At 45.0% G+C, this 25,485-nt stretch overlaps 1 protein-coding gene across 2 annotated transcripts; it reads left to right on the top strand.

Moving 5' to 3' along the window:
• The first annotated feature begins 469 nt into the window (after positions 1-469).
• Positions 470-10,215, top strand: HMGN3 (high mobility group nucleosomal binding domain 3). 2 transcript variants are annotated; one of them, XM_044291870.1, is made up of 7 exons: positions 470-618; positions 5,057-5,107; positions 5,257-5,286; positions 6,633-6,683; positions 9,034-9,147; positions 9,248-9,347; positions 9,674-10,215. In XM_044291870.1, the coding sequence occupies exons 1-7, from the start codon at positions 604-606 to the stop codon at positions 9,685-9,687; spliced, it is 375 nt and encodes a 124-aa protein (XP_044147805.1). In that variant the 5' UTR covers positions 470-603; the 3' UTR covers positions 9,688-10,215. The 2 variants fall into 2 exon arrangements, with proteins under 2 accessions (XP_044147805.1, XP_044147806.1); XM_044291871.1 differs by lacking the exon at positions 9,248-9,347 and having other exon boundaries at positions 471-618.
• Positions 10,216-25,485: the final 15,270 nt, after the last annotated feature.

Genomic DNA, 25,485 nt, shown 5'->3' with positions numbered 1-25,485 from the left:
CTGCATGCTGTTATTTCGTCAGTCATGGAAGCAGACGACAGTATATTGTCCTTTCCGAACCTCTGTAAAATGGCGGAGAGCGCCTCATGAAATTGCCGCGCTTACCACGCTATTCGAAAATAAACAACCAACTTCACTGAGGGGCGGAGAAAGCGCCACGCTTCTAACGGCCGGGGAAGGAGGGGGGAAAAAAAGAAAAGAAAAAAAAGCCCGCCAGTACGAGTGACTGGCAGCAACCGGTTCTTGCCTTCCTCCTCTAATTTAAACTACTGAAGCCGAGCCTCTCGCAGCTTATTGGTCTAAGGCAAGGAGTGGGCGGAGACACAACGAGAAGGTCAGCTTGTAGTAAATCACCCATGACGTTTTCGGGCGTGTCACGCCCATCTACGGTCCGACTGTAGGTGGGGAGGGCGTGTCTTGTGGAATTTGTAAACTAGATTCCACCAATGAGAACGCCGCTGGGAAGAACGAACCAGGATTGGAGAGGGGGGGGAGACTGTAGTTGTGCGGAAAGCGGTTGTTAAGCTCCAGTCACTGCGCTTCCTCCACAGCCATCAGCTTCTTCATCCAGCTCCAGGGCGAGGCCATCACCCACAGCTCACAATGCCCAAGAGAAAGGTGAGAACCCCCTGCACGTATTGCAGGCTGATATATATTTTTTTTATCACTTGCCGGTGTATTTATTGCGGTGAGGGTGCTCCCTGCAGCCTCGGCGCTCCTCTCACTACATGCGTGGTGTCGCCCAGCGTTGCCCGCGCTTCGTAATCCTGTCCACACAGCCGGCTCTCCCCATGGGGGTGGGGTCCGCTCTCCTCTTCCATATTTTTCCATTATTGGCCATGCATGGAAAGAGTGGAGAAGTGTGACGTCCATGTTTGTAGAGCTCGGATGGCCTCGGCCTGGGTGTGCACTGCCATTATGTAGTATTACCTGCAGCCCTTCTAGCGCCCTTTAGAGGCCATGTTTATGAGAACCATCATGGCTGACGAGTCATTTCTCATGGTGGCTTCACAGCTGCCACAGGTCACCGACAGTCTGTACATCTAGCTTCTGTGTACATTCAGTCTTATGGGGGGAATAGGACTATACAGCCTGGGCTAAAAACAGGTGTGAACAGAGCCTTACGGATACCATGGGGTCTGTGGTCAGGCTTTAAAGATGTGGTCGTGCCATGTTGTAGCCTTCTGCTGGGCGTTCTCCTAGGGGTAAACATTTGAGCACCCCAAAAATGGTATTTATGTCAAGGAATTAAACTTTTGGGCTCTGTCTGACCTGCTTCAGTTTTTTTTAATGGCCAACAGAAAAGAGTGGGAAACCCTTGTGCCCCCCCCCCCCCCCCCAAAAAAAAAAGCGGTTGTAACGGACGCTAACGTTTAACACCTCATTAAAGTAAACGGAGCCGCCACCGTATAGGATTGACCACATTGGTCGGCTATTGGAACGTATGCACTTGGCGGAAAGCCCAATGGAGGTGTAACACATAAAAGTGCCATTTACGATCACCCTCTAGTGTTTGTGACTTTTTAAATGCCATTGCCCCCACATTGCCCTCTCTGAAAAGGGAGGAAGGAGGGGGCAGTGGACCCTGGAAATAGCAAAGTAGAAATTGTCTTTTTAAAACTCCCCAGTAAGGGAGAGGCAGGCAAGATGAGCTCCACATTGATACGTTTCAGGCTTGCATGGCACTCGCGATCATGTGCCTTGGATGTCCGTTTTCTGGTGTAAATGATGGTTGAAATGGGATTTCAGTTTAGATGCATGGACTGCCAGCAGATGATTGTGATTACATTTTTAAGACATTGTGATTACTGTTAAGTTCACACGGTCACACCTTAAAAATAATCATGAAGCCTCCTATGGCTTTGGACAGTTTGATCTTGTGGATTTCTAGGCTATATGTATTGATATTTTATTACTAGTTTCTTATGTAGTCTATAGGCTGAGGTCACACTGTGGTATTAACACTTCCCGTGACCATAAAGTTAACTTTGCAATTGCTCTTTTTCCAAGTTTGGTGTCTGTAAGTCGCTTAGTCGCAACGTTTTCATTGTGTCTCATTAAGTGGTCTTTGAAAATCCGACAATTTGGCATTGAGCAGTTGGCACGTGTGCTGGATGCAGTGCCCTCTTTTGTTAGCTAGGCTCTTTGAACCTCAGGCTGTAACGTCTGCCACCCTATTACTGTTGAGCCTGAAATCCAACACCGTCTTGCTGGCATTTTTCATGTATATATCTTTTAGAGCATAAAAAAAAATTATATTATATTTTTAACTTTTATATAACCAACTGGTGTGTGAATTTTTACACTGCTCCAGCCTTCCAGTATAAAATGTATTATATAATTATTTTTTATGTTTGTAAAATATGACTGAAATTGTACTAAGAGGTAGTAGAAGTGAGTTTTTTTTGTCTTCACAATGGGCCTGCTGTGTGCAAGTGTATCTGAGCTCTGTACTCCCTCCATGGTGTAACACCAATAACCCCCCCCCCCCCCCCCCCATGGGCGCACACTGTACCGCCGTATGCCTCAGTTTAATACAGCCTGTTTTCTTTATTTGGGTGATTGATAGCAGAGGACCACATGGAGTGCCTGTAGCTCTGAATTATAGAGCCACATGGACTTTGTGTGATTGCACAGCCTCCATGAGGTGTTAGGGGCTGTGTAGGCATCATATACCATCTCTGTAATAAAGTTCTAGTTTAAAAGTCCAGATTTTTCTTTCTATATGGTATTTTTGTAATTGCTGATATTGATTTCTTATTGTTGATCTGCGGCTCATTTCCCAAGTTATACTTTCTTCCTAATACTGTATGCAAATTGGCGTTTGCTGCCATGAGGACACCACCATTGCTCAGGTTCTGATCCTTTCTCTGGCCAGCTCCTCTCTTGCTATTTTGAAACTGCCTGGCAGTGAGAAAGGGGCTGGCCACAGAAGATAGTGGAGCTTGGATGAAATCAGAGCAACAGTGACGCCCTCATGGCACGAACACCTAATTTGCATACTAAGAAAAGGTATAACGGAGGATGGGAGCCTCAGATCAACAAAAGAAAAAAAATCTTGTTGATCAGGTGAGCCACAGCTATGTGTCTATGCAAGTGGTGGGGGAGGTCGCTGGTGACGGACTCCCTTTAAGAGTTAACTGTTAGGGTACATATAGATGTAAATTGCAGTATAACAAAATATGGCGGGATTACCTGCAGATTTCCTCAGCGTACATTAACGTGCTTATATTTTGAAATCTGCCTCTAATTTATTTTTTATATATATTTTTTTTTTTTCCACACTGTGTGGGGGGGTGAGATTTCTAAATTCCTTTCTGTGTATAAAATGCTGTGGATGTGCCGCATGCTAACCTGTGGCAAATCTGCAGTGTTTATGCCATGTGTGAATGTACCCCCTACCCACTGAAGGGAGTCAAAACAACTAAACAAACAAAAAAAATCTTGTTCTGTGCTGGCACATACCAGAGCAAACCCAGTGACACTAGAAAATGTACACTTTCAGGTATATTCCTTTTTTACTCTCTCTAAATAGTCCATTGAAACAAAGGATCCAGCTCTGGGCTTTTCCAGCTAGCGGATTGTGACTGTCAGGTGTGAACCATATTCTTTTCATTGGAGCCCAACATTTTCAGCACATGCTTCAGAGCAGTTGTCAGGGCAGTCCTGGAGTGTAGGGATCATTAGCATCTGCACAGCTTTGGATCCCTGGAAATGCCTTGTGCTTATATATGCCTAGGTTTTAGCGTTCAGACCAGGATATTGTATTCTGGTGGAACACGTGCAGTCCGGTGAAGTAGAATAGGACTCCAGCATATCGTAAACCGGACGGATCCGTTATGCAGGCTATAGACGTCTACTATGACGGAATGCCTCTAAATGCATTCCGTCATATAATTGCGTTATGGTCCGTGGTGACCGGATCCATAACGCAATTCAGTAAATACCACAACACGAACCCGCACACAAACTTCAAAATATGAAATTCACTCATCCCTATTGAAATTAATGGAGAGCACACCGTACACGAGTGCTGCACTCTCCTTCAGTTTTTAGGGCCGTTCTGGAGATAGGTGGGACCCTCACCGATTTGACATTGCTGGCATATCCTAGCCATATGCCACAAATGTCTGAGATGATAAAACCCCTTTAAGTGTTTTAGGTGTTATTAGCCACGTCAATAAAATAGCGCAAACGTTGCAAAAAGTCCAGTTTCAGACGGCCATGTGTAGGCCAGCAATACCGCTGACCACAGTGATTGGCTGCAGCAGTCGCATGCCATATACCTGTGACATGCAGGTATACAGGACATCACCACTGTAGTCTGTAGACAACGGGAGCAGGGCCAGACCAGCAGCACTGGGAAAAAAAACTTTAGAAAATTATTTTGTATTAAAGGGGTTTTCCTATTAATGAAAGAGGGATCGTTGTTTAAACAGCACGATCTGCTGCCCAGAAACTATATGTGCCTGCACTAAAGACAGTATCACCCGATGAACAAGTGTTTCGCTCGATCATCGGATGATCTGCTCGACCTTTGCATAACCAGATTGTTGGGAACGAGCGCTCTGAAACCTTCATTCCCGTTTTTTGCAGCGGGTAAATCCACCGTAAGGGCTTTATTGGTTTCTCTGGGCATGCGCAAGCACTACTACTACATTCTCTACTCTGCCGAATCTGATAATTCTAGGGAGAAGGCGAAATGTTTTACCAACTATTCTGCCAGTGAGGGCAGGATTTGGCCAGTTATCTTTCACGTGACGCCGGGGAGTTATGGGAGCGTGGCTGTACGCTCACCTATGCACTGTCCGCCCACAATTCTGTCCAAGATGCAGATGTGAAAGGATCTCATGGGGAGATGCAAGTAATGAGAGAATACGTTTCTTGCCCTCACTATCGGCCCATTGGCAGCATTGATTAGCTTATGTGGTACACGTTGTTTAGGCAATGGGGAAATCTTTCTGAAGATCTTTTATGACTGGAAATAATTTATACTTCAGGTTATTAAGATTCTGGGGGGAAACTCTTAATCTTGTTTGGTTTTCTTGTATTACAGTCTCCAGAAGGCGCTGAAGCCAAGGATGCTGGCAAAGCAAGCAAGCAAGAGGTAATTGCGTAAGGTTGCCTTACCTGGGAATTGCTCAGCCACAGGTTTTCCAGAAATGGTGTTATGTTATTACTATCTGCCATTTGTAAGATTTGCACAAATATTCAGATCTACCTAACATTAAAGTAATACTGTCTTGTTTCTTGTAGCCAACCAGAAGATCGGCAAGATTGTCATCAGTAAGTAATTATTTGTATTTTATATTTATCACTGGCATCTTCAACCTTTGTGAACCACCTTTGGTCTCAAGATGGCATGTGTCGAAGGTTTCCATAGGGACACAATTATACTCTGTTCCAGAAGAATATTTCTAATCAGCTGTTACATTGTGGTTACACAGCCACAAGGTAAGAGCAGATCTGTAGTGGTCTCAGACCCAACACCGATTTGATATTGATGGCCTATGCTGAGGATAGGCCATGAGTTTCAAAATCCTGGAGGGCTTTTTCACACGCGTGAGTTCATTGCAAAAATCACGCTTCGTGTGAGCGTGATACTCTGTTCTGGACTGGCAGGAGCACAGCATTATCATGATTAATAATGCTATGTGCCTCTGCCTGTCCTTACTTCTACAGGATCATAGTGACATAAAGCTGTCAGTCTGATCCTGTGGAAGGAAGGTCAAGCAGAGGCACATAGCATTATAAATCAGGATAAGTCCAGAACGGAGGCTCACCGAGCGAGATTCCCACAATGGACTCGTTGGTGTGAAATGGCCCTCATATATGGTGTAGTCTGGCTTCAGGATCCGCATGCAGGTTACGGCTAAGTTCCTGGTTGCATCTGTACTTGCTGTTTGTAATAATAGCAAGTATAGGTGTAGTCAGGCAATTGGAAGTAATTTGCATGTGGATGCCTCAGCAGGACCGCCCTCTGTACAGGTACTGTTATAGCAGTAAAAATAATTGGTTGAGGCATAAATTCAATACGATGAGCACATACTTTATATAGCCTATGGCAAATTATATTGAAGTAGGCAGGCAGCGTACGAAATGTGCAAAAAGTCAGTACATGTGCTGACTCTTGCTCTGTTGTTAGTGAAAGTAAATAATAGTCAATGGATTGTAAGTGTGAAGGTACATAGGCTAAAGGAGTTGCCCAGCCTAGGAGTTGACAACCAGCTGTGATCCTAACCTGTGCCTCATGAAACATAATACTGTACTCACCCGTCTGCAGAGTCCCCACAGGACCAAAAAGTGGCTTGGTCATGTGACTGCTCCAGCCAGTCACTGTCCTCAGCGGTCACATCTGCGTGAACAAATACGTTCCAGCAGATGTGTCTGATACGCCGCAGAGTTCACTTGTAGAGGCATGGTGAAATTGCGGACAGGTGAGAGTGGTGCTTTGCTTTATTGGGCACAGGTTAGGACCATGGGGATCGCTGGCTTGTAGGCTGGAAAGGCCTTTTAGTGTACAATATGGTGGTAAAACTGTTTTGGGTTTTATACTTTTTTTTTTTTTTTTTTTTTTTTCTGTCTGCTAATTTGACAATGTAATTTTTACCTAAATCTTTTTAATGTCTTAGAAACCTGCCCCTCCTAAAGCTGAAGCAAAACCAAAAAAGGCTGCAGCCAAGGTAAACTTTTTATTCTGCTCTTGGTCATTTTCTACACTGAAATGAATGCATATAAAAATAAATAACCGTGGAATGAACAGAACAATCATTGCTTTATCATTTCCACAAACAAATATTGCTGGGCGGTTCCGTGCATTGGGGACCGCAATTTGCGGTCCACAGTTCACGGGCAACATTCATGCGGCTGCTGCAGAAGGATGCAGACCCATTCGGCTTGAAGGGGTCCTTGATCCATCGGCACAGAGAAAAGGCCCACGGAAGCACTGCGGATTTCCTTGTCATTCCTTGGACCCATTCAAGTGTTTGCGGGCCGCAATACAGGCACAGCCGGGCACACGTTTGTGTACATGAGCAACTAATCGAAGAGATTTAGAAAACTGTATAGGGTAGTTTTTTATTTTATGTTCTGTTCTTGGAAACTATCACTCGGGTTGCTAAGGGGCAGCGAAGGTGGTTTCTTTTACACGGTTTTCATTATTTTAGCTTTTTGTGTACATAGAATAGCTGTCTACCTGTACCTACCAGTTGTATATTGGTCTCTGAATAGTTACATGGTAATAAATATTCAGTAATTTGAATGGATGATTATTAGTGAGATAAATTGACAATTATAGATGGTCATTCCAATTCTCTTCTCAGATTTGAGCAGAAGCAGGTACAAGTGAAACTCGAAAAATTTGAATATCGTGCAAAGTTCATTTATTTCAGTAATGCAACTTAAAAGGTGAAACTTAACATGAGACTCATTACATGCAAAGCGAGATATTTCAAGGCTTTATTCAAAGTAACAATTTTGAGGTGCCCTTTGCTCAGGGGGTATGGAGAGTGTGACACTTTGAGCCAAGAATATTAAAACTTTTCACAAATTTTCAAGGGAACCTGTCACCTGGATTTTGTGTATAGAGCTGAGGACATGGGTTGCTAGATGGCTGCTAGCACATCCGCAATACTCATTCCCCATAGCTCTGTGTGCTTTTATTGTGAAAAAAAAAATAAGATTTGATACATATGCAAATTAACCGGAGATGAGTCAGAGCTTGAAAATATGACTCTTCTCTGGTCACACAAGATATGACTCTTATGTTAACTTATGCATAAATGGCGGGAAGTACATAAATCCATAATACTTATTGAATTCGTCTGCAAATTAAATTAAGTGTAATTTATATGTTTAGGGTAACACAATGAACATTTAGAAATGCTCAGTGAGAGTAGCATAGTAGAGGTGACAGGTTCCCTTTAAGTTGCATTACTGAAATAAATTAACTTTTGCATGATATTCTAAATTTTCAAGTTTCACCTGTATATGTATAGAATAAAATGTTAGGGATCAGCCAGTAATTGTTCCTCCCAATAAAGAATTGTTCACACTGGGGGCTCGTCTCCTCTGCTGGTTTCCGGTTCCTCATCTCCACTGCTGTCGCTGCCTCTCTCCTGTCTCCGTGTGTCAACCTTGTTTGACGCGGGTCACATGGCCGCTGCAGTGGAGTCAGAACCCAGAAACAGGGAGCAGGTTTGGCGCCCTGCAAGGAGGAAGTCTGCTTGAATAGCTAATTTTAAGAGTCAGTAGGAACTCAGTCTGTACTGCTGACTCTTTCTGCCCAACCCAAAGTCCTTACGGACCAATAAAATGTTGTTTTGGTTTTATTTAATTGCATTGTAATTCCCATCTTGTGATTGAAGGGTCTAACCCAGTGATGGCTAACCTTGGCACTCTAGCTGTGGTAAAACTACAACTCCCAAGATGCCCCCCCTTGTTTGGCTGCACTCAGAACTCTATAGAAATAAATGGAGCATGCTGGGAGTTGTAGTTCCACCACAGCTGGAGTGCCAAGGTTAGCCATCACTGGTCTAACCTCTGGGACTCCTGCCCAATCCAGAGAATGAAGGAGCTGCACCTCTAGTTTAGCGCTGCAGGCCTTTCACTGGTTTTGCCTGCACAGTGTCACTTCCAGCCACTGGTTTTGCAGAGAACTCTCTAGCTTGGTCCAGTTGACTTGTTTTAGACCCCCACCAGTCTGTGATGGAGCATGCCACACCACTTTCTCAAATATAAATCACCTTTTAAAAGTTCAGTGATATAAATCTGTCCCGTAGCAAGCCCTAAAACTGATGGTCTCTCCCGGAAAACTAAGTATTCGCTGGAAGTAAACCATGAAAGCTCACATCAAATTACTGCAAAATCCGTTCACGAGGAATTGATACAAAGATTATATAGGAAACTGGAATAACTTTTATTCAATAAATATACTTTATATGCTGAAATTGGGAAACCAGTTTTTTTGTTGCATTTCAACATGTTTGTTGTGGGAATTGTATTTTTATTTTTATTTTTCTCATTGCATTACAGAAGGAGCCAGCAACAAAGGGTAACAAAGGTGCTAAAGGGAAGAAAGAAGAAAAACAAGAAGCTGGAAAGGAAGGTACTGCTCCATCTGAGAATGGTGAAAATAGAGCTAATGAGGTACATTTCACGGACTGAATCAGTGGTGGTGTGTTAGTCGTACAACCATTGATTTGCATGTTCATAATGCTTCTTCTTATTGACCGAAATGTTATTACAGATTCGCGTCTCTCGCTCCACTGTTAATGTTTCCACATCCAGAGGTGCCATGCCCAGCACACTGTCAATAAAAGGGCAGATTGAAACAGTGAAAGTTAAGGGTACGGTAGATCGTTATATTTTTGTGTGCAGTGCATAGAAAGCTAGTGGTGTGGTGCTTATTCTGTGTGGAAAATTATGGAAGCTTTCAGGTAAGGCTTCTTGGGTTTGTAAGTCTTAACTTTGGTAAGTTAAACGGACGTATTCTTGGCATAAGACGGGTCTATTCACATTCTATATTTTCTTCTACAGAATTTTTTTTTTTTTTTTTTTTTTTTCTTCTTGAGTTATAGAAAAACACTTTAGTTGAGTAGATGAGGGTTGGGGGTCTGTATCAACCCTGCTCAAATTGTTCTAATTGTTCTCCTTGCTTTTTTCATCTCTTTAGGCACAGAAAACTGAAGCAGTTGGGGACAAAGAATGAAATGGTCATGGAAATTTTTCGTTGATTTTACGTACCTCTTGAACTTTAAGAAAAAAAAACAATATTTTTCTCAAGTATTTTGTAAATGCTAATTTTTTTAGGACAACTGTAGTTTAACTTTTACATATATAAAGTACATGAACATACTCCTCTCCTACATAATCAATGCTTTGCTGATTCTGATTTTCTTCATTGTCTGCAACTTAAAAAAAAATCTCAACTTTAGCATTAGTGGGTATGTTTGAGGCTGTTTTGCATATCTACTTTTACTGCTTTTAAGAAGACAAACTAAAAAAAAAAAAAAACTTGTGCAAATAGTGTTGTTGTTTTGTTTTTACTGTGCATTTGAGATTTTCCATGGCATTTTCTATAGCAATAATTAGTGGTGCTTTTGTACATAACGGTTTTGTGGTTTTGAAAATGACTAAATTGTTGTGATCATCTGCTGTTTTTATTTTTTTTCTGTTTTTCATTTAAGGTAAAAATAAAAAGGTATCGCCTTTTAATTGTTTGATTTTATTATTTAACTATGACACTTAGGGCTCAAGCACACGTCCGTTGCCCGGCTGTGGCCGTGTTGCGGCCTGCCTAGAGCGGGTCCGCAATAAACTGATACTGGCCGTGTGCAAACCGCACTTGAACGGGTCCACAATCCAGTGTGGCACAGAGGCACGGATCGAAAGCACTACAGAGTGCTTCCGTGGGTTTTCTGTCCGTGCCTCCACACTGCAAAATAGTGCATGCACTACTTTTTTGCAGTGGGCTCGCAGATCCATTCAAGTGACTGGGTCCGCAATCTGCATGCGTTAGCCCCACAGTCAGTTCACGTGCATTGCGGACTGTAGTCCGCAGCACGGGCCCGGCCAGCACACAGTTGTGTGCATGAGCCCTAACTTGGATCCCTTAGGGCAGTGGTCCCCAACCTTTTTTGCGCCAAGGACCAGTTTCATGCAAGATAATTTTCCCAGGGACCGGGTGGGGGGTGGGGTTCTTGGGCGGGGCTTATGGTGTGGGCGGGGCTTATTGGGTGCTGGTCGGCGCTGACTGATTCATGTGCATCTCCCATTCACAGTAGTTATTAACCACAGAGACCGTCACACTCTGCTCCCCACAGAGACCGTCACACTCTGCTCCCCACAGAGACCGTCACACTCTGCTCCCCACAGAGACCGTCACACTCTGCTCCCCACAGAGACCGTCACACTCTGCTCCCCACAGAGACCGTCACACTCTGCTCCCCACAGAGACCGTCACACTCTGCTCCCCACAGAGACCGTCACACTCTGCTCCCCACAGAGACCGTCACACTCTGCTCCCCACAGAGACCGTCACACTCTGCTCCCCACAGAGACCGTCACACTCTGCTCCCCACAGAGACCGTCACACTCTGCTCCCCACAGAGACCGTCACACTCTGCTCCCCACAGAGACCGTCACACTCTGCTCCCCACAGAGACCGTCACACTCTGCTCCCCACAGAGACCGTCACACTCTGCTCCCCACAGAGACCGTCACACTCTGCTCCCCACAGAGACCGTCACACTCTGCTCCCCACAGAGACCGTCACACTCTGCTCCCCACAGAGACCGTCACACTCTGCTCCCCACAGAGACCGTCACACTCTGCTCCCCACAGAGACCGTCACACTCTGCTCCCCACAGAGACCGTCACACTCTGCTCCCCACAGAGACCGTCACACTCTGCTCCCCACAGAGACCGTCACACTCTGCTCCCCACAGAGACCGTCACACTCTGCTCCCCACAGAGACCGTCACACTCTGCTCCCCACAGAGACCGTCACACTCTGCTCCCCACAGAGACCGTCACACTCTGCTCCCCACAGAGACCGTCACACTCTGCTCCCCACAGAGACCGTCACACTCTGCTCCCCACAGAGACCGTCACACTCTGCTCCCCACAGAGACCGTCACACTCTGCTCCCCACAGAGACCGTCACACTCTGCTCCCCACAGAGACCGTCACACTCTGCTCCCCACAGAGACTTGCCGCAGCTCACATGACTGGTTACTACAGGCGACACGCGCGCTCTCGACGTCTTCATTTCCATGGATATAATGGCTCTCATAGCAGATGACCAGACCATGTGACTGACCATATGACAGGTAATATAAGGGGCGGGCCGTCCTCATCACATGATGCGGGAGTGAGCGGCGTCTCGGTGACAGTTGCTAACGCTGGTCTGAAGAATGTACTCAGCAGGTGGGAGGAACTCAGAGCGGCTCGTGCATACTGCGAGTCCTTAGGCAGCTGCGCATTGAAGGGGTGGGGTTGTGCGGATGTGATTGACAGCTGCAGAGAGAGAGTTGTGCGGGGCGGAGCGTCTGGCAACCCTAACTGCCGCGGCCCGGCATACAATCTTCCAGGGCCCGGTCCCGGGCCGCGGCCCGGCGGTTGGGGACCGCTGCCTTAGGGTATGGGCACACTGGCGGTCAAAGTAGATTGTTAGCCCCCTTAATGTGTTTTTATGATGTTCATTAATGGGCTTTTATTCTAGGCCGTTGCAGCGGCCTAGAATAAAGCCTCATTCGCACGTGAGTGATTTCCATCAGTGATTGTGAGCCAAAACCAGGATTGGAGCCTCCACAGACAAGGTATAAGGGAAAGATCTGCCCCTGTTCTGTGTTTTGAGCCACAGCTGGTTTTGGCTGGAAATCACTGACCAAACACTGACGTGTGAATGAGGCATACGGGTTGCATGTGTCTTCTGTGCAGCAGAGGCTCAGCTCTTCCATGAGACATGGGCTGCTGCTCTAACAGCCTGGACCTGCAGGAGTGAGGCAGTCTGCTACTGTCTGTCAGCATAGCACTAATGGTATAATTAATATCAGTACTGCGTGAGCAGTACTAGCTTATTATAGAAGTGATCAAATGATTCTTGTTAAAAATCCCCAAGTTACTAAATGGTTAAGAAAAAAAAGTTTCATTTAAAACAAATCTCTAATAGTTACATAGTTGAAAAAAGACATATGTCCAAGTTCAACCAAGGGATAGGTGGGGATGCGAATCCCAGAAGTGAGACTTCTACACGTTTTCATAAGCATTAATGTTTACTTTTAAGAATTCATCTAAACCCCTCTTAAAACTGTCCACTGTTCCTGCTCTGACCACGTCCTGAGGAAGTCTATTCCACAGATTCGCAGTAAAGAAGCTTTGACGCTTCTGGAGACTGAACTTTTTCTTCAGTTGGAGGCAGTGCCCTCTTGTTATTTGAGGGCATTTTACATGGAACAGTTTTTCAACATATTTTTTGTATGGCACATTTATATACTTGGACAGGTTAGACGTCTCTTCTCAAAACTAAATTCAATTATTTTTTATCTTTCTTCATAACGAAGACCCTCCATGCACCTGATCAGTTTAGTCGCTCTCCTCTGTACTTTTTCCAGCTGCAGTGCATCCTTTCTATGTACTGGTGCCCAGAACTGGACTGCGTATTCCCGATGAGGCCGCACCAACGCTTTGTAAAGTGGTAGTATTACATCCCTTCCCCCGCGAGTCCATGCCTCGTTTAATGCATGACAATATCCTGGTGGCCTTAGAAGCAGCTGATTGACATTGTATGCTGTTGTTTAATCTACCATCTACAAGGACACCCAAATTCTTCTCTATAAGAGACTCCCCCGATGTTGCGTCACCTAGGACATGTGAAGCACAGAGATTATTACTACCAAAATGCATACCTTTACATTTTTCCACATTGAACCTAATTTGCCAAGTTGATGCCCAATCACTGTTCAAGTCAGCTTGTAGTTTATGGACATCTTCCATAGACTGTACAGTACTACATAGCTTGGTGTCATCTGGAAAAAAATAGATCTAGTGCTATTAATCCTGTCCTCTATCATTAATAAATAAAATAATAGAGGGCCCAGCACTGAACCTTTAAGGTACACCACTTATAACCCGGGACCATTCTAAATAGGAATCGTTGACCACAACTCTCTGGACACGGTCCTTCAGCCAGTTTTCAATCCAATTACAAACTATACTTTCCAAGCCTATATAGACCTTATGTTACCTATTAAACATATATGAGGGACAGTAGCAAAATCCAGAAACACTACATCCACAGCCGCCCCTCTGTCCGCAGGCTACTACTCACTACCTTATAAAAACAAATCCAGTTAGTCTGACAACTTCTGTCCTTGGTAAACCCATGTTGGTTATCACTTATATTATTTACAGTCACATACTCCTGTATACAGTCCCTTGAGTCGTTCAAACATTTTTCCCACAACAGAAGTTAAAGGGAACCTGTCACCCAAAAATCGCCTATTAAGCTGTTTACAGTACCTTATAGTGCTGTATACTCGTTTCTTGATGCACTTTTTGTTCGTTTTCCCGCATGTCTGCTCATTCAGAAATCGATGTTATATTCAGCTGCTGCCCCGTGCTTCAAGTCAGGCTTGAAGTCACGGGGGCAGCGGCCTCGGCGTCTTACATGGCCCTCTCCCCGCCCCCTGCCTCTGTTACTGACAGCCGAACTCCGAATCCGGGACCGCGCTCAACGGCCGCATGCGCAGTAAAGGGCGGCAGGAGCGCGGTCCCGGCTGCCGCGCGTACTACGCGCCGTCTTACTTTCGCCGCACTGCGCATGCGCCCGACATCCTGTATCAAACGCGCCCGCGCCCAGATGCCGGGCGCGGGCGCGTTTGATACAGGATGTCGGGCGCATGCGCAGTGCGGCGAAAGTAAGACGGCGCGTAGTACGCGCGGCAGCCGGGACCGCGCTCCTGCCGCCCTTTACTGCGCATGCGGCCGTTGAGCGCGGTCCCGGATTCGGAGTTCGGCTGTCAGTAACAGAGGCAGGGGGCGGGGAGAGGGCCATGTAAGACGCCGAGGCCGCTGCCCCCGTGACTTCAAGCCTGACTTGAAGCACGGGGCAGCAGCTGAATATAACATCGATTTCTGAATGAGCAGACATGCGGGAAAACGAACAAAAAGTGCATCAAGAAACGAGTATACAGCACTATAAGGTACTGTAAACAGCTTAATAGGCGATTTTTGGGTGACAGGTTCCCTTTAAACTAATCTATAATTACCTGTGAAAGACCTAGATACCTTTTTGAATATGGGCATCACATTTGCCTTGCGTCAATCACTTGGCTTTTTAAGCATTTTTGGGTGTAATCCATCTGGACCCTGAGCCTTGTTCACATTTACCTTATTTAACTTATCTTGGACCATATCTACAGTTAGCCAATTGAGTATATTACTGGATATACTAACACCCCCAGCACCACAGATATCAGCTCCTTTCTCTTCTTTTGTATATACAGAGCTAAAAACAAAAATAATATTTAGTAACTCTGCCTTTTCCTTATCTTCAGTGACTAACCCCCCCACTTTTGCCATTATTTAGGGAACCTACCTGCTCGGATTTATATATTTAAAATTTTTTGGGGGATTTGTTTTGCTCTCTTTTGCCACCTGCTGTTCGTTTTGTATTTTTGATAATTTTATCTCCTTTTTACAGATTTTATTAAGCGCTTTGTAATCTTCAAACTCTGCAGCTGACCTCTCAGATTTGTATTTTTTTAAATGCCCTTTTTTTTGCCCTTTTTACAGTAGCTGTAAGCTACCTAAATGAATACATTTTACATTTTTTAATGCAATTACTCAATGTGAATTTAAAGCTTCCCCATTTATCCTCCGTATTATTATGTGACCGTAGCTGCTCCCAGTCTATGCGCTGAAATGCTGCCCTCAACCCAGGGAAATTCGCCTTTTTAAAATTCTGTGTTTTTGCTCTGCCTGACAGAGTATGCTTCATATAGTTTAGGGGAAATATAATTATATTGTGGTCACTTTTACCTAGTGTTTCTCGAACAGAAACATTTCCAACAAGCTCTGCATCGTTAGAAATTACCAGATCCAACAGAGCATTGCCCCTAGTGGGAGCTTCTACAAACTGGAATTTTCTCCCCTTTTCGGTTGAGGCAGAACCATGACCCCAGTCAATGTCTGGGAAGGTAAGATCTTCCATTAAGACTACTGTACCAGCCTGTGCAGCCCTCTCTATTTGGTTACACAGTTGCATTTCTAACTCCTCTGTTATGTTAGGGGGTCTATAGATTACAGCAAGTATTTTTTCAGTGTTTATATCCCTTTGAACTTCCACCCATAAGGTTTCCACATCCTCACGCACATTTTTATTTGCTGATTTTCCTCATCCTCTGAAGATGATATGGAGGGTAGAGCTTTAGTTCCTGTAGAAGATGATAAATCTGTAGTTGATTCAATGTTTGAGGGACTTCCGGAAAGGAGGCATAGATGTTTCCTGTTACGTAAGTGTTTTGGCCCTCATAAACAGTCGAAAAAACATGATAAAATGGCATTTGTTCCCAAAAGTTTTCAAATAAAGTATCTCTTTGAAGGAGAGGCCTCTTGTTGGGATAAAGCGCCAAAGATTTAAGTAGCTATATCAAAGATGGGAAAAATATATATCTTCCCTACCGTTTGAAGAAATGGGGTTCCTAAAGGACCCATTAGATTAAAAAAAAAAAAGATTCCTGTCTCTAAAACACCTGGGAAGCAGCTGCTTCCGCATTTTGACCGAATATTGCGACCACGGTTACGGCCAGATCTATGATTATCTGGTTGGAACTATTAGAATGTCAGATTAGGGATAAGAGAGTAAAATCTAGCCTCCTTGCCCACCTTACAGAAGGCGGCTGATTTAATTGCAGATGCTTCTATAGATTCAGTCAAACTGGTGGCACAGGCATCCTCCCTTTCTAATTTTGCTCACAGAGCACTCCGCTTGAAAAATTGGAAAGGGGTGATTTATCATTAAGGCTAGGTCTACACGACGACATTTGTCGCACCAATGTTGCGCGACAATTTTTATAATGGTGTCGCACTGCAACATGCATTATACTGTGACGCAACAGTCGCAGAAAATCCATTTGAGATGGATTTTTCTGCGACTGTCGCAGCATGTCGCATGTTGCAGTGCGACACCATAGACTGCCATTATAAAAATTGACGCGCAACATTGGTGCAAGAAAATGTCGCGCGACAAATGTCGTTGTGTAGACCTAGCCTAAAGCAAAGATTGCGCAGTATTTGTCAGAGTTTTGTTTGGGGCTGATTTAGATTCCCTTTTGTAAAAAGCTGCGGCTAGGAAAAGGAAATTTTCCATACGCCTCCCCAATGGCACTAAGCAGGAGGATACGCCGCCTCCCGGGGACAGGAAACCACTTGGAGAACAATCATTTCAAAGCCTTCTCCCCCCTTTACCTTATCCAGTTGTTATCTGTCCCTCCGGATGAAGTGGAGAATATAGAAGGGGTTCCCTCCTGCTTAGGAAGATGTCGTTTAGCCTTTTTGGGTACATCCGTCCCCCTGGCTAAATTATCAGGAGGGCTGCAGCAGGGCGCTGGGATCCGGGACAAGAATTAGCCCGTTACGGCGTCTAGGCATAAGTCCTGCGAATTGCAGGCAGCCCAGGGCGATTCTGCGCCTCCATGCGGGGCAAGCTAGGAGAGGAAGCCGGCATTACGAGACTCTGGGCCGGAGTCTCATGAGAATAGGGAGCATGTGCACGTCTGCTTGGTGTGTGCACCATACCACGTGACCCGGAAGTACTGGATAAATGCTGGCTGGACAAAGAATGGCGTTCAACATCAGTGTGGAAGCATCTGTGGAGAAGCCATGTCCCTACCTGCTGACAAGTCTGCAGACCCTCCAAAGGCCCTAACCCCGGTAAGCCGCCTCCTGCTGGATGCTTCTTTGTTTGCATTTTTCTTTTTGTACACCATTGAGTTCTTCTCTTCTGAGCGCTGGCTGTGTTCTCCTTTTGCTGGGGTAGCCAGGCTGGTCCATGTGGGCTGGCGAGGTGATATAACGTCACTGCACCAGCCCGCTTAGCCCCTGGCGCTGTAATTACAGCATCGGATGTAAGCGGTATACAGGGGCAGGGAAGTTCTTTGTTCTCCTGTCCCTGTTATGCATATCAAAGGAAAGAGGATCTTTATTGATCCTCTGTCCTTCGAAGTGGCCGAAACTGGACATAATTGTCCAGTTGTAGGCCTCTCCTCAGCTGGGGGGAGGGGGGCACCGCGATTGGGGGGGGGAAATACTGGCTGCATTATATATATATATATATATATATATATATTCTCCATAGATGCTTACATGCATATAAAACTGGGGCTATGAATGGGCTTATAAGCCCACATATAAGTGTATATATAGACGTGTGCAAATACAGGGGCATACACATCTATATATACATACATACATATACCTGGGGCATCACATACAGGGCACATACATATGTACCCACTTGTCATACAGGGCCAATATATACATGGCCATACAGGGAATATATATCCCTATTGGCCATATAAAGGGGCCTATATATATATATATATATAGATATATACATATACACACCTATTAGTGAAGGGGCAGATATATATCTATATATACGCCCACCTGACTTCCCTCTACACAGGGCTGAGCCAGCAAAAGTGGGGAAGCTTCATTAAAGAAAAAATTTGCTATCTGAAAAAAGCAGCTTGCCGGCCACATAAAGAAACCCCTTTGCCAGAGATGTACAGATAAGATTATGGCTGAAGAGACCTCATCTTTAGTGGACAGCCTGAAATCTATCATTAAAGAGGAAGTCAGCTCCGCCATTGAAGCTAAGATGGCTGTGATTCCTCATAGACCCTCTACCTCCAGATCTTATCCTGACACATCTAGATGTCGATTTTGACTTTGACAAATAAGTCTCCTCCGATTCCGACTCAGTTTCTTCAAATTATGAATATGGTAGGTGCCTGTGTTCTATTGAAGATACCAAATCTCTCCTAAAATCTATCAGGGCTACCATGAATATTGAGCTGTCAATTCAGGACCTAATGTTTAAAGGTCTGGGGGATAGGAAAAGACGTGCATTCCCAGTCCATGAAAGCATAAAGAAATTGATTGCGGATGAATGGAAGGACCCTGAGAGAAGATCAGGAGTCTCTAGGATATTCAAGCGAAAATACCCTTTTAGTGATGTGGATTCTGTCCATTGGTATAAAACTCCCAGGGTAGACGCCCCGGTAGCCAGAATATCTAAGGAGTCCTCCCTCCCCTTTGAGGATGTAGCCCTCTTACGAGACTATGGATAAAAAATGTGAGTCTATTCTGAAGAAATCTTGGGAAACATGTACCTCCATGTTAAGGCCCAGCATCGCTGCTACCTACACTGCCAGGACCCTGTCTTTATGGCTGTCTCAGTTAGAGGAACACTTACTTTCAGGTACTGGAGATGATATCCTGTCCTCCCTACCAGGCTACAAATTTCTTATCAGATGCCTCAGCTGACTTAGTCAAACTTTCCGCCAGATCAGCGGCACTGTCTGACTATTCCAGAAGGTCAGTTTGGCTAAGGTCTTGGTCTGGCGACAACACCTCTAGAGGCAAGCTATGTAGTATTCCCTGCGAGGGGGACAGGCTCTTCGGATCAGTACTAGATGACATCTTAGACAAGGCATCTGATAGAAAGGCTTCTCATCAGAATCCAGACCTTTTCAGCATCGCAGCTCCTTTTGTACCCAAAGAAAGGGCAGGCCTGACCAGAAAAAGAAAGAAAGCTCAGGCTCCTGGCAGCCCTCAAGGGGCAGATGTAGGGGTTTCCTATTTAACTCTGACAATTCCACCAAGAAGCCAAATCAATGACGCCAGGGACCCGGTAGGGTAAAGACTAAAAAGATTTCTTTTAGCTTGGGAAGTGGTTTCAAAATTCCCCTGGGTTCTAGATCTAATACATAATGGTTGCAGAATAGAATTCTCTCCCCCAACCCCCTCCAGAAAGGTTCCTATTAAACAGAAAGGCAATTTCTTCTAGAATCCCAGATTCAGACTCTACTGTTAAAACAAGCTTTTGTTCCAGTACCACCAGATCAGAAAGGGAAAGGGTTCTACTCACCAGTCTTTTTAGTGAAAATACCAAATGGCTCTTACAGGGCCATTATAAACCTGAGAGATCTCAACACACATGTCACATACAAAAAATTCAAAATTGAAACAGATCAACAATCAATCAGATCAACCTCAGCCATCCCAGCAGTCAGGTGGGCGCAGTTCCACAGCAGAATACTACAGGCTTTTCTCCTTTCCACCTGGAACCAAAGTTGCTTATCCCTAGACAACAGGGTGTCTCTTCCTCCTCAGGTGAGAGCCTCTCTACAGTGGTGGCTACAACGGGAAAATCTGAACCAAGGAGTTCAGTGGAGATCCTCAGACTCAATAGTGATAACAACAGATGCAAGCGGGTCAGGTGGGGGGGGCTCATAGCAGAGATCAGCTAGTCCAGGGTGTTTGGAGTCAGGAGTTGCATCCTCTATCCTCAAATTTAAAGGAACTTCTAGCAGTATTCCTAGCCTTAAAAGCCTTTCATCCAGCCATCCATCACAGAGAAGTGAAAATTCTGTCCTACAACAGAACAACTGTAGTCTATATAAACAAACAGGGCTGCACAAAAAGCAGAAAACTTTGTCAGACAGTGTTCCAGTTATTCTCTTGGGCCCAAAGCCACTCAATAAACTCAATTTCAGCAGTCCATCTGAAAGGAAAAGAAAACGCTCTTGCAGATTTTCTGAGCAGAAAACCTCTAAAACCAGGAGAGTGGTCCTTGAACATAAGGATATTTCAGTCAATATGCAACAGCTGGGGAATCCCAATCCTGGACCTCTTTGCCTCCAGAATAAACAGATAGGTAGATCGATTCTACTCCCTGTCTTATGAGGACAGACCAGATGCATTCTCAAGAGTAGATGCGTTCTCTGGTCCTTGGCCAGAAGGCCTGCTATATGCTTTTCAAAAAAATCACAGAAAAAAAACTTCTTTTTTTTTCCCATGAATATGGCCAGGGACAGCCGCACATTTATTTATCATACCATGCAGGATGTTTTTATCTTTGTTTTTTTCTGTGATTTTTTTTGTTTATGTAGTATATGCTTGAGGGAGTGGCACCTTTAAGTGTGAATGTGCTTCTATTTTATCTTGGGAGTAGCATTCCTTTGCACTTTTGCCCTTCCTATCTCATAGACCGCCTTGATTAGGTGGTACATATAGGTGTGCTTGCTCCTCCTCCCATTGGTTGCTTGATGCACATGGAGGTGACTAGGAGCAGCACATCATATGTGCGGGTCTGCGCTCCTGAACATAGCAGCCCATGGCTTAGGTAGGTTTAGCGTAGGACCAGCCTGACCTGAGACCACCTTGCCGCTTGGTAGGCGGGCACAGATGTGTTTTGATCAAAATATATTGGCTAAGTGTCTCAGATTTTATCATATCAGAGTGAGGACTTTGTCCATATATAATGCTTGCATGTATTTTATTAAGTGCATTATTACCTTATTTCTGTGATTTTTTTTTTCCTGCTATATGCTTTTCCCCCAATATTCCTGATTCCCAGAGTCTTGACAAAAATAATGGAGGACAAATTGTCACGACCCTTGGTCATGGTCGTGACTCCTTGGGAGCCGCATGCAGTTACCCGTGGTTTTGGTGTTGTGTCAACCGCAGCTGGGGGCACTTAGTGGTTTGCCTCAGGTGCGGTTGCCGCGGATAACAGGCATGCGTGTGGTTGCCCTTGGCAACGTGTTTTATGTGCACTCCCTTTGTCTGTTTGTGGTGCACTAGGTCATGTGTTGTATGCAAGGAGACACCTTCCTTCACCTGCGGTTGTCCGCGGCAACGTCTGTTGCTGTGTGCATGTGGTGGCAGGGTCTCGGCCTGCTGGCTGTTCCCCAGAACATGGTTGCCACGCATGCCGTTGCTGGCGGTAACAGGTGAGTGTGTTGGTGTGTGTTATGTATTGTGTGTACTTCCCCTTTTAGTTGGTGTTTTCCCTTTCCTGTGGTGCTGGAAGGGTTAATTCTCTTCCCAGTGTGTGTGATGTCACTGGGTGTGTTCTGACCGGTGGGTGTGACCACTTAGGCCTATAAAGCCTCGTTCTCTGGCTTGGCTCAGTAGGTTGCTTTCAGCCAGGCATAGCTGGAGCAGCCTTCTGTATATTACCATCTACCAGTGGGGGCCTCCCTTCTGGTCATAAATCTTTGTTACACGGTGTTATCTAGGTGTGTGTGGGGTTTTGTGTTATTTCAGCTTATGGTCCAGGGTTCCTGTGTGATGTCTGGTGTGTGCTGTGTTCCTTGGTGTCTTGAACTAACAGCACCTGCACATGGGTTCCTGGTTGTGTTGTCTGTGGCAGGTGAGTGTTGTGTGGATTACTTTTGCCTGTCACTGCCATAGCTGTTTCTGTTTCCCTTTGTAGCTTGGCCACATTAGACTCCTGTTTCTCCGTCTCCAGGAGGAACGGGCTGTCTACCCTGTTCTCTAGTTCAGGGCTGACTTGAGGGCTTGTAGGGACTATAGGTTCCAGCGTATGAGCCCTCCTACCATCAAGGTCGGCTCATACTGACAGGAGACAGGGTCAGCGTTAGGGACGCAATAGGAGGTGACCTGCTCCCTAATTCTGTGGTCCTGGCCAAGTGGTAACCCTACCTTCTCCTGGCACCGCACGGCTGGGGGTTTCCCCCACCTCCAGCCGTGACACAAATGCTGTGTAATTCTGATAGCCCATATTGGCCCAAAAGAACATGGTTCCCCCTTCTGCTAAGCCTCTCGAGCGGGAAGTTCTGGTTTCTCCCTCAGATTCCGGACCTTCTTCTTCAGGGCCCGGCCAAGCATCCGGATGTGTGCCAGTTGAATCTGACAGCGTGGACGTTGAACGCCAAGAGCCAAAGGACTGTTATTAACACCCTACTAAATAGAAAGCCTGTCACGTCTAAGATTTATCCGTTTCACAAAAGATGCCTGGAGTCCCACTGTCTTGCCAGAAAGGCCTAGAAAACAGATTAAGGGTTAGTACTCTGAAGGTCCAGGTAGCAGCCCTTAGGGCTTTCCTGGAAGTTAAGTTAGCTGATGTAACTTTCATCTGGCGTTTCTTTAAAGGTGCCCATAGGTTTTACCCAGTAGTTCCTCCATGGGACCTTAGTCTGGTACTTTCTGTACTTATGGATCCTCCCTTTGAACCTCTAAGGAAGATCCCTTTTAGGTTGCTTTCCCTAAAGACAGCCTTTTTAATTGCTATCACCTCGGCTAGGAGAGTGGGAGAGATCCAGTCATTATCTTGCCGTCCACCATATCTAACTATTCTGGATGACAGAATAGTTTTAAAACATGAGCCTTCCATTTTGTCTAAAGTATTTACAAAATTCCATTGTCAGCAGGAAATTTCATTACCTAACTTCATTCCACAGGCCAGGTCCAGCAAGGAAGTTCAGTACCACAATTTAGATGTCAGGAGATGCATTTTGACTTACCTAGAAGCCATTAAGAAGATAAGAAAATTGAATCACCTACTAGTCCAGTATGCAAAAAAGAACAAAGGTCAAGGGTCTTCAAAAATAACTATTTTCCGCTGGATTAAGATGACCATTGCCATGGTATATAGGGAGAGGGGTGCTAGTCCTCACTTGGGGTTGAAAGCCCATTCAACTAGAGCAATTTCTACCTCCTCAGGCTGCCACCTGGTCCAGTCCAAGTACTTTCTTCAAACACTACAGTCTGGATGTTATCTCTAATAGGGACCTTTCCTTCGGGCTTAAAGTCTTGTCTGCATTGCTCCCTCCCTAATTTTTTTTATTCCTGTGTTAATCCTCCTACTTAGTGTCGTTGGGAAGGCGTATGAAAAAGATGATAATTACACTTACCGGTAATAGGATTTTCCATTTAGCCTCCACAACGGCACTGGGATTTCCCACCCAAACTTATGTTGATTTGTCGATAATCCTTTGTTGCTTTTTTCATTTCTATGTTCTATACCTTTTCATAAGATAAAGGAAGTATAAATAAATATACCTATTCAGCATCATCTTGGGTTTCTCGGATACTTACTGGAGAAGGTAAAGGGGAGGAGGCTTTTAAATAATTGTTCTCCACGTTGCTTCTTGTCCCTGGGAGGCGGGGTATCCTCCTGCTTAGTGCCGTTGTGGACGCTAAATGGAAAATCCAATTACCGGTAAGGGTAATTGTCATCTTTCCTGGTCTTTCTCCAGGTTATTCTTCAACCTCCTTTTCCAGATCCAGGCGTCCCTTTCGTTCCTCATCTAGATTTCGGGGAAGAGGTTAAAATAGCGACAGAAACCAAAGTTTTAGATCTAAAGGTTTTGGGGGTAAAGGCTTCCTGATTGGAGGTTCCTCTTCCCAGCCTACAAAACCGCCCCAGCACTGACGCCAGGGGTGCCGTGGGAGGAAGACTGAGGTTTTTTCTTCCTGCATGGGAAAACGTAGCAGGAAAATGAGTCATGGGGCTCAGGAGAAGGTTTAAGGTTAGATTTTCGTTCAAAACCCCTCAGAAACATATGGTCACAAAGGCTCAAGGTTCGTCACTAGGAATATCTGCTATGGAGGTAGATGTCTTAGAGCTGTTAGAGAAGCATGTTCTTATTCCAGTTCCAGTGGCAGAACAGAAAAAGGGATTTTTCTATCCTCTATTTCTGATAAAGAAGCCAGGCAGCTCTTTCCGCACGATTATAAATCTAAAACAACGAAACAAATACCTTCTTTTAAGAAAATTCAAGATAGAGACAGTAAAATCAGCAGTTCATCTACTGTATCCCAATTGTTTTATGGCAGTCTTAGATCTAAGAGATGTGTATTATGACGTCCCCATACACCCTTTGCATCAGCAGTTCTTCAGCGTGGCAGTGACTGTCGAAGGAAGTATTCGTCACCTTCAGTTTCAGGCGCTTCCGTTTGGCCTCTCTATGGCCCCCAGAATATTTACGAAGGTGATAGCAGAAGTAGCTTCATTTATAAGGAAAGAGAACATTTTATTCCTGCCTTAATTGGACAACTTTCTAATTATAGCAGGCTGCATGATGGTGGTGCAAAAGGTGATGGGAATTTTGGAAGATTTAGGCTGGATGATAAATCTAAAAAAATCCCGAATTGTGCTGGAAACTCGTCAGGTGTTTTTCAGTCTTCTCTTGGATTCAGTAGTCCAGAGAGTTTTTCTGATCAAAGAAAAGATACCCTGTGTCCATACAAAGTTGCAGATGCTGAAATCATCTCAGAGCCTGACTATTCGGAAAGCCATGTCAGTCCTGGGGTCACTGACATCCTGTATTCCAGCGGTAGAATTGGCCCAGTTTCCTGCTCGGCAGCTACAGGCAGAGATTCTTCTAGCACTAAAGAAGAGTGGACTCGAGGATGGTAATTTCAAGGAAAACATTAGAAGATCTGTCCTGGTGGGAAGACAGCACAAATCTAAGTCAGGGGATTTCTTGGATTCGTTCCGATCCAGTGGTTTTGATGAAAGATGCCAGCCATTGGGGGTGGAGGGCAGCAAATATTTTGGACCAGATCATTCAAGGACAGTGGTCACCTGTACAGAGACCATTCTCCTCAAACAGAGAGGAGTTGCTGGCAATAAGGATAATGTCGGACAATCAGTCAGCTGTAGCTTACATAAATCATCAGGGGGAAACCAAATCAGTTTCCCTCATGAAAGAAGCAGATCTGTTCTTCCGAAATCTGGAGTGGAGGGTCAGTCATATTTCTGCTCTCCACATAAGAGGCAAGGAGAACTTCCAGGAGGACTTCCTGAGCAGTCATCAGCTGAGACAGAGGGAGTGGTCTCTGAACCCTTAGTTTTTTTCGGAGATGGCCAGGCTTTGGGGGCCCCCATCCATCGATCTTTTTGCCACAAGAATAAACAGAAAGGTGGAGAGGTTTTGCTCTCTC

Source organism: Bufo gargarizans, chromosome 4 (genome assembly GCF_014858855.1).
Source record: "Bufo gargarizans isolate SCDJY-AF-19 chromosome 4, ASM1485885v1, whole genome shotgun sequence".
Taxonomy (NCBI): domain Eukaryota; kingdom Metazoa; phylum Chordata; class Amphibia; order Anura; family Bufonidae; genus Bufo; species Bufo gargarizans.
The sequence above is the reverse complement of the archived record's forward strand: the minus strand, read 5'-3'. Positions and strand labels throughout refer to the sequence as shown.

What these genes read in the sequence shown, in the direction of transcription:
- HMGN3 (XM_044291870.1), top strand. An exon ending in GATCGGCAAGATTGTCATCA is followed by an intron (nt 5,287 to 6,632) that starts GTAAGTAATTAT and finishes TTAATGTCTTAG; the next exon opens with AAACCTGCCCCTCCTAAAGC. An exon ending in GTGAAAATAGAGCTAATGAG is followed by an intron (nt 9,148 to 9,247) that starts GTACATTTCACG and finishes ATGTTATTACAG; the next exon opens with ATTCGCGTCTCTCGCTCCAC.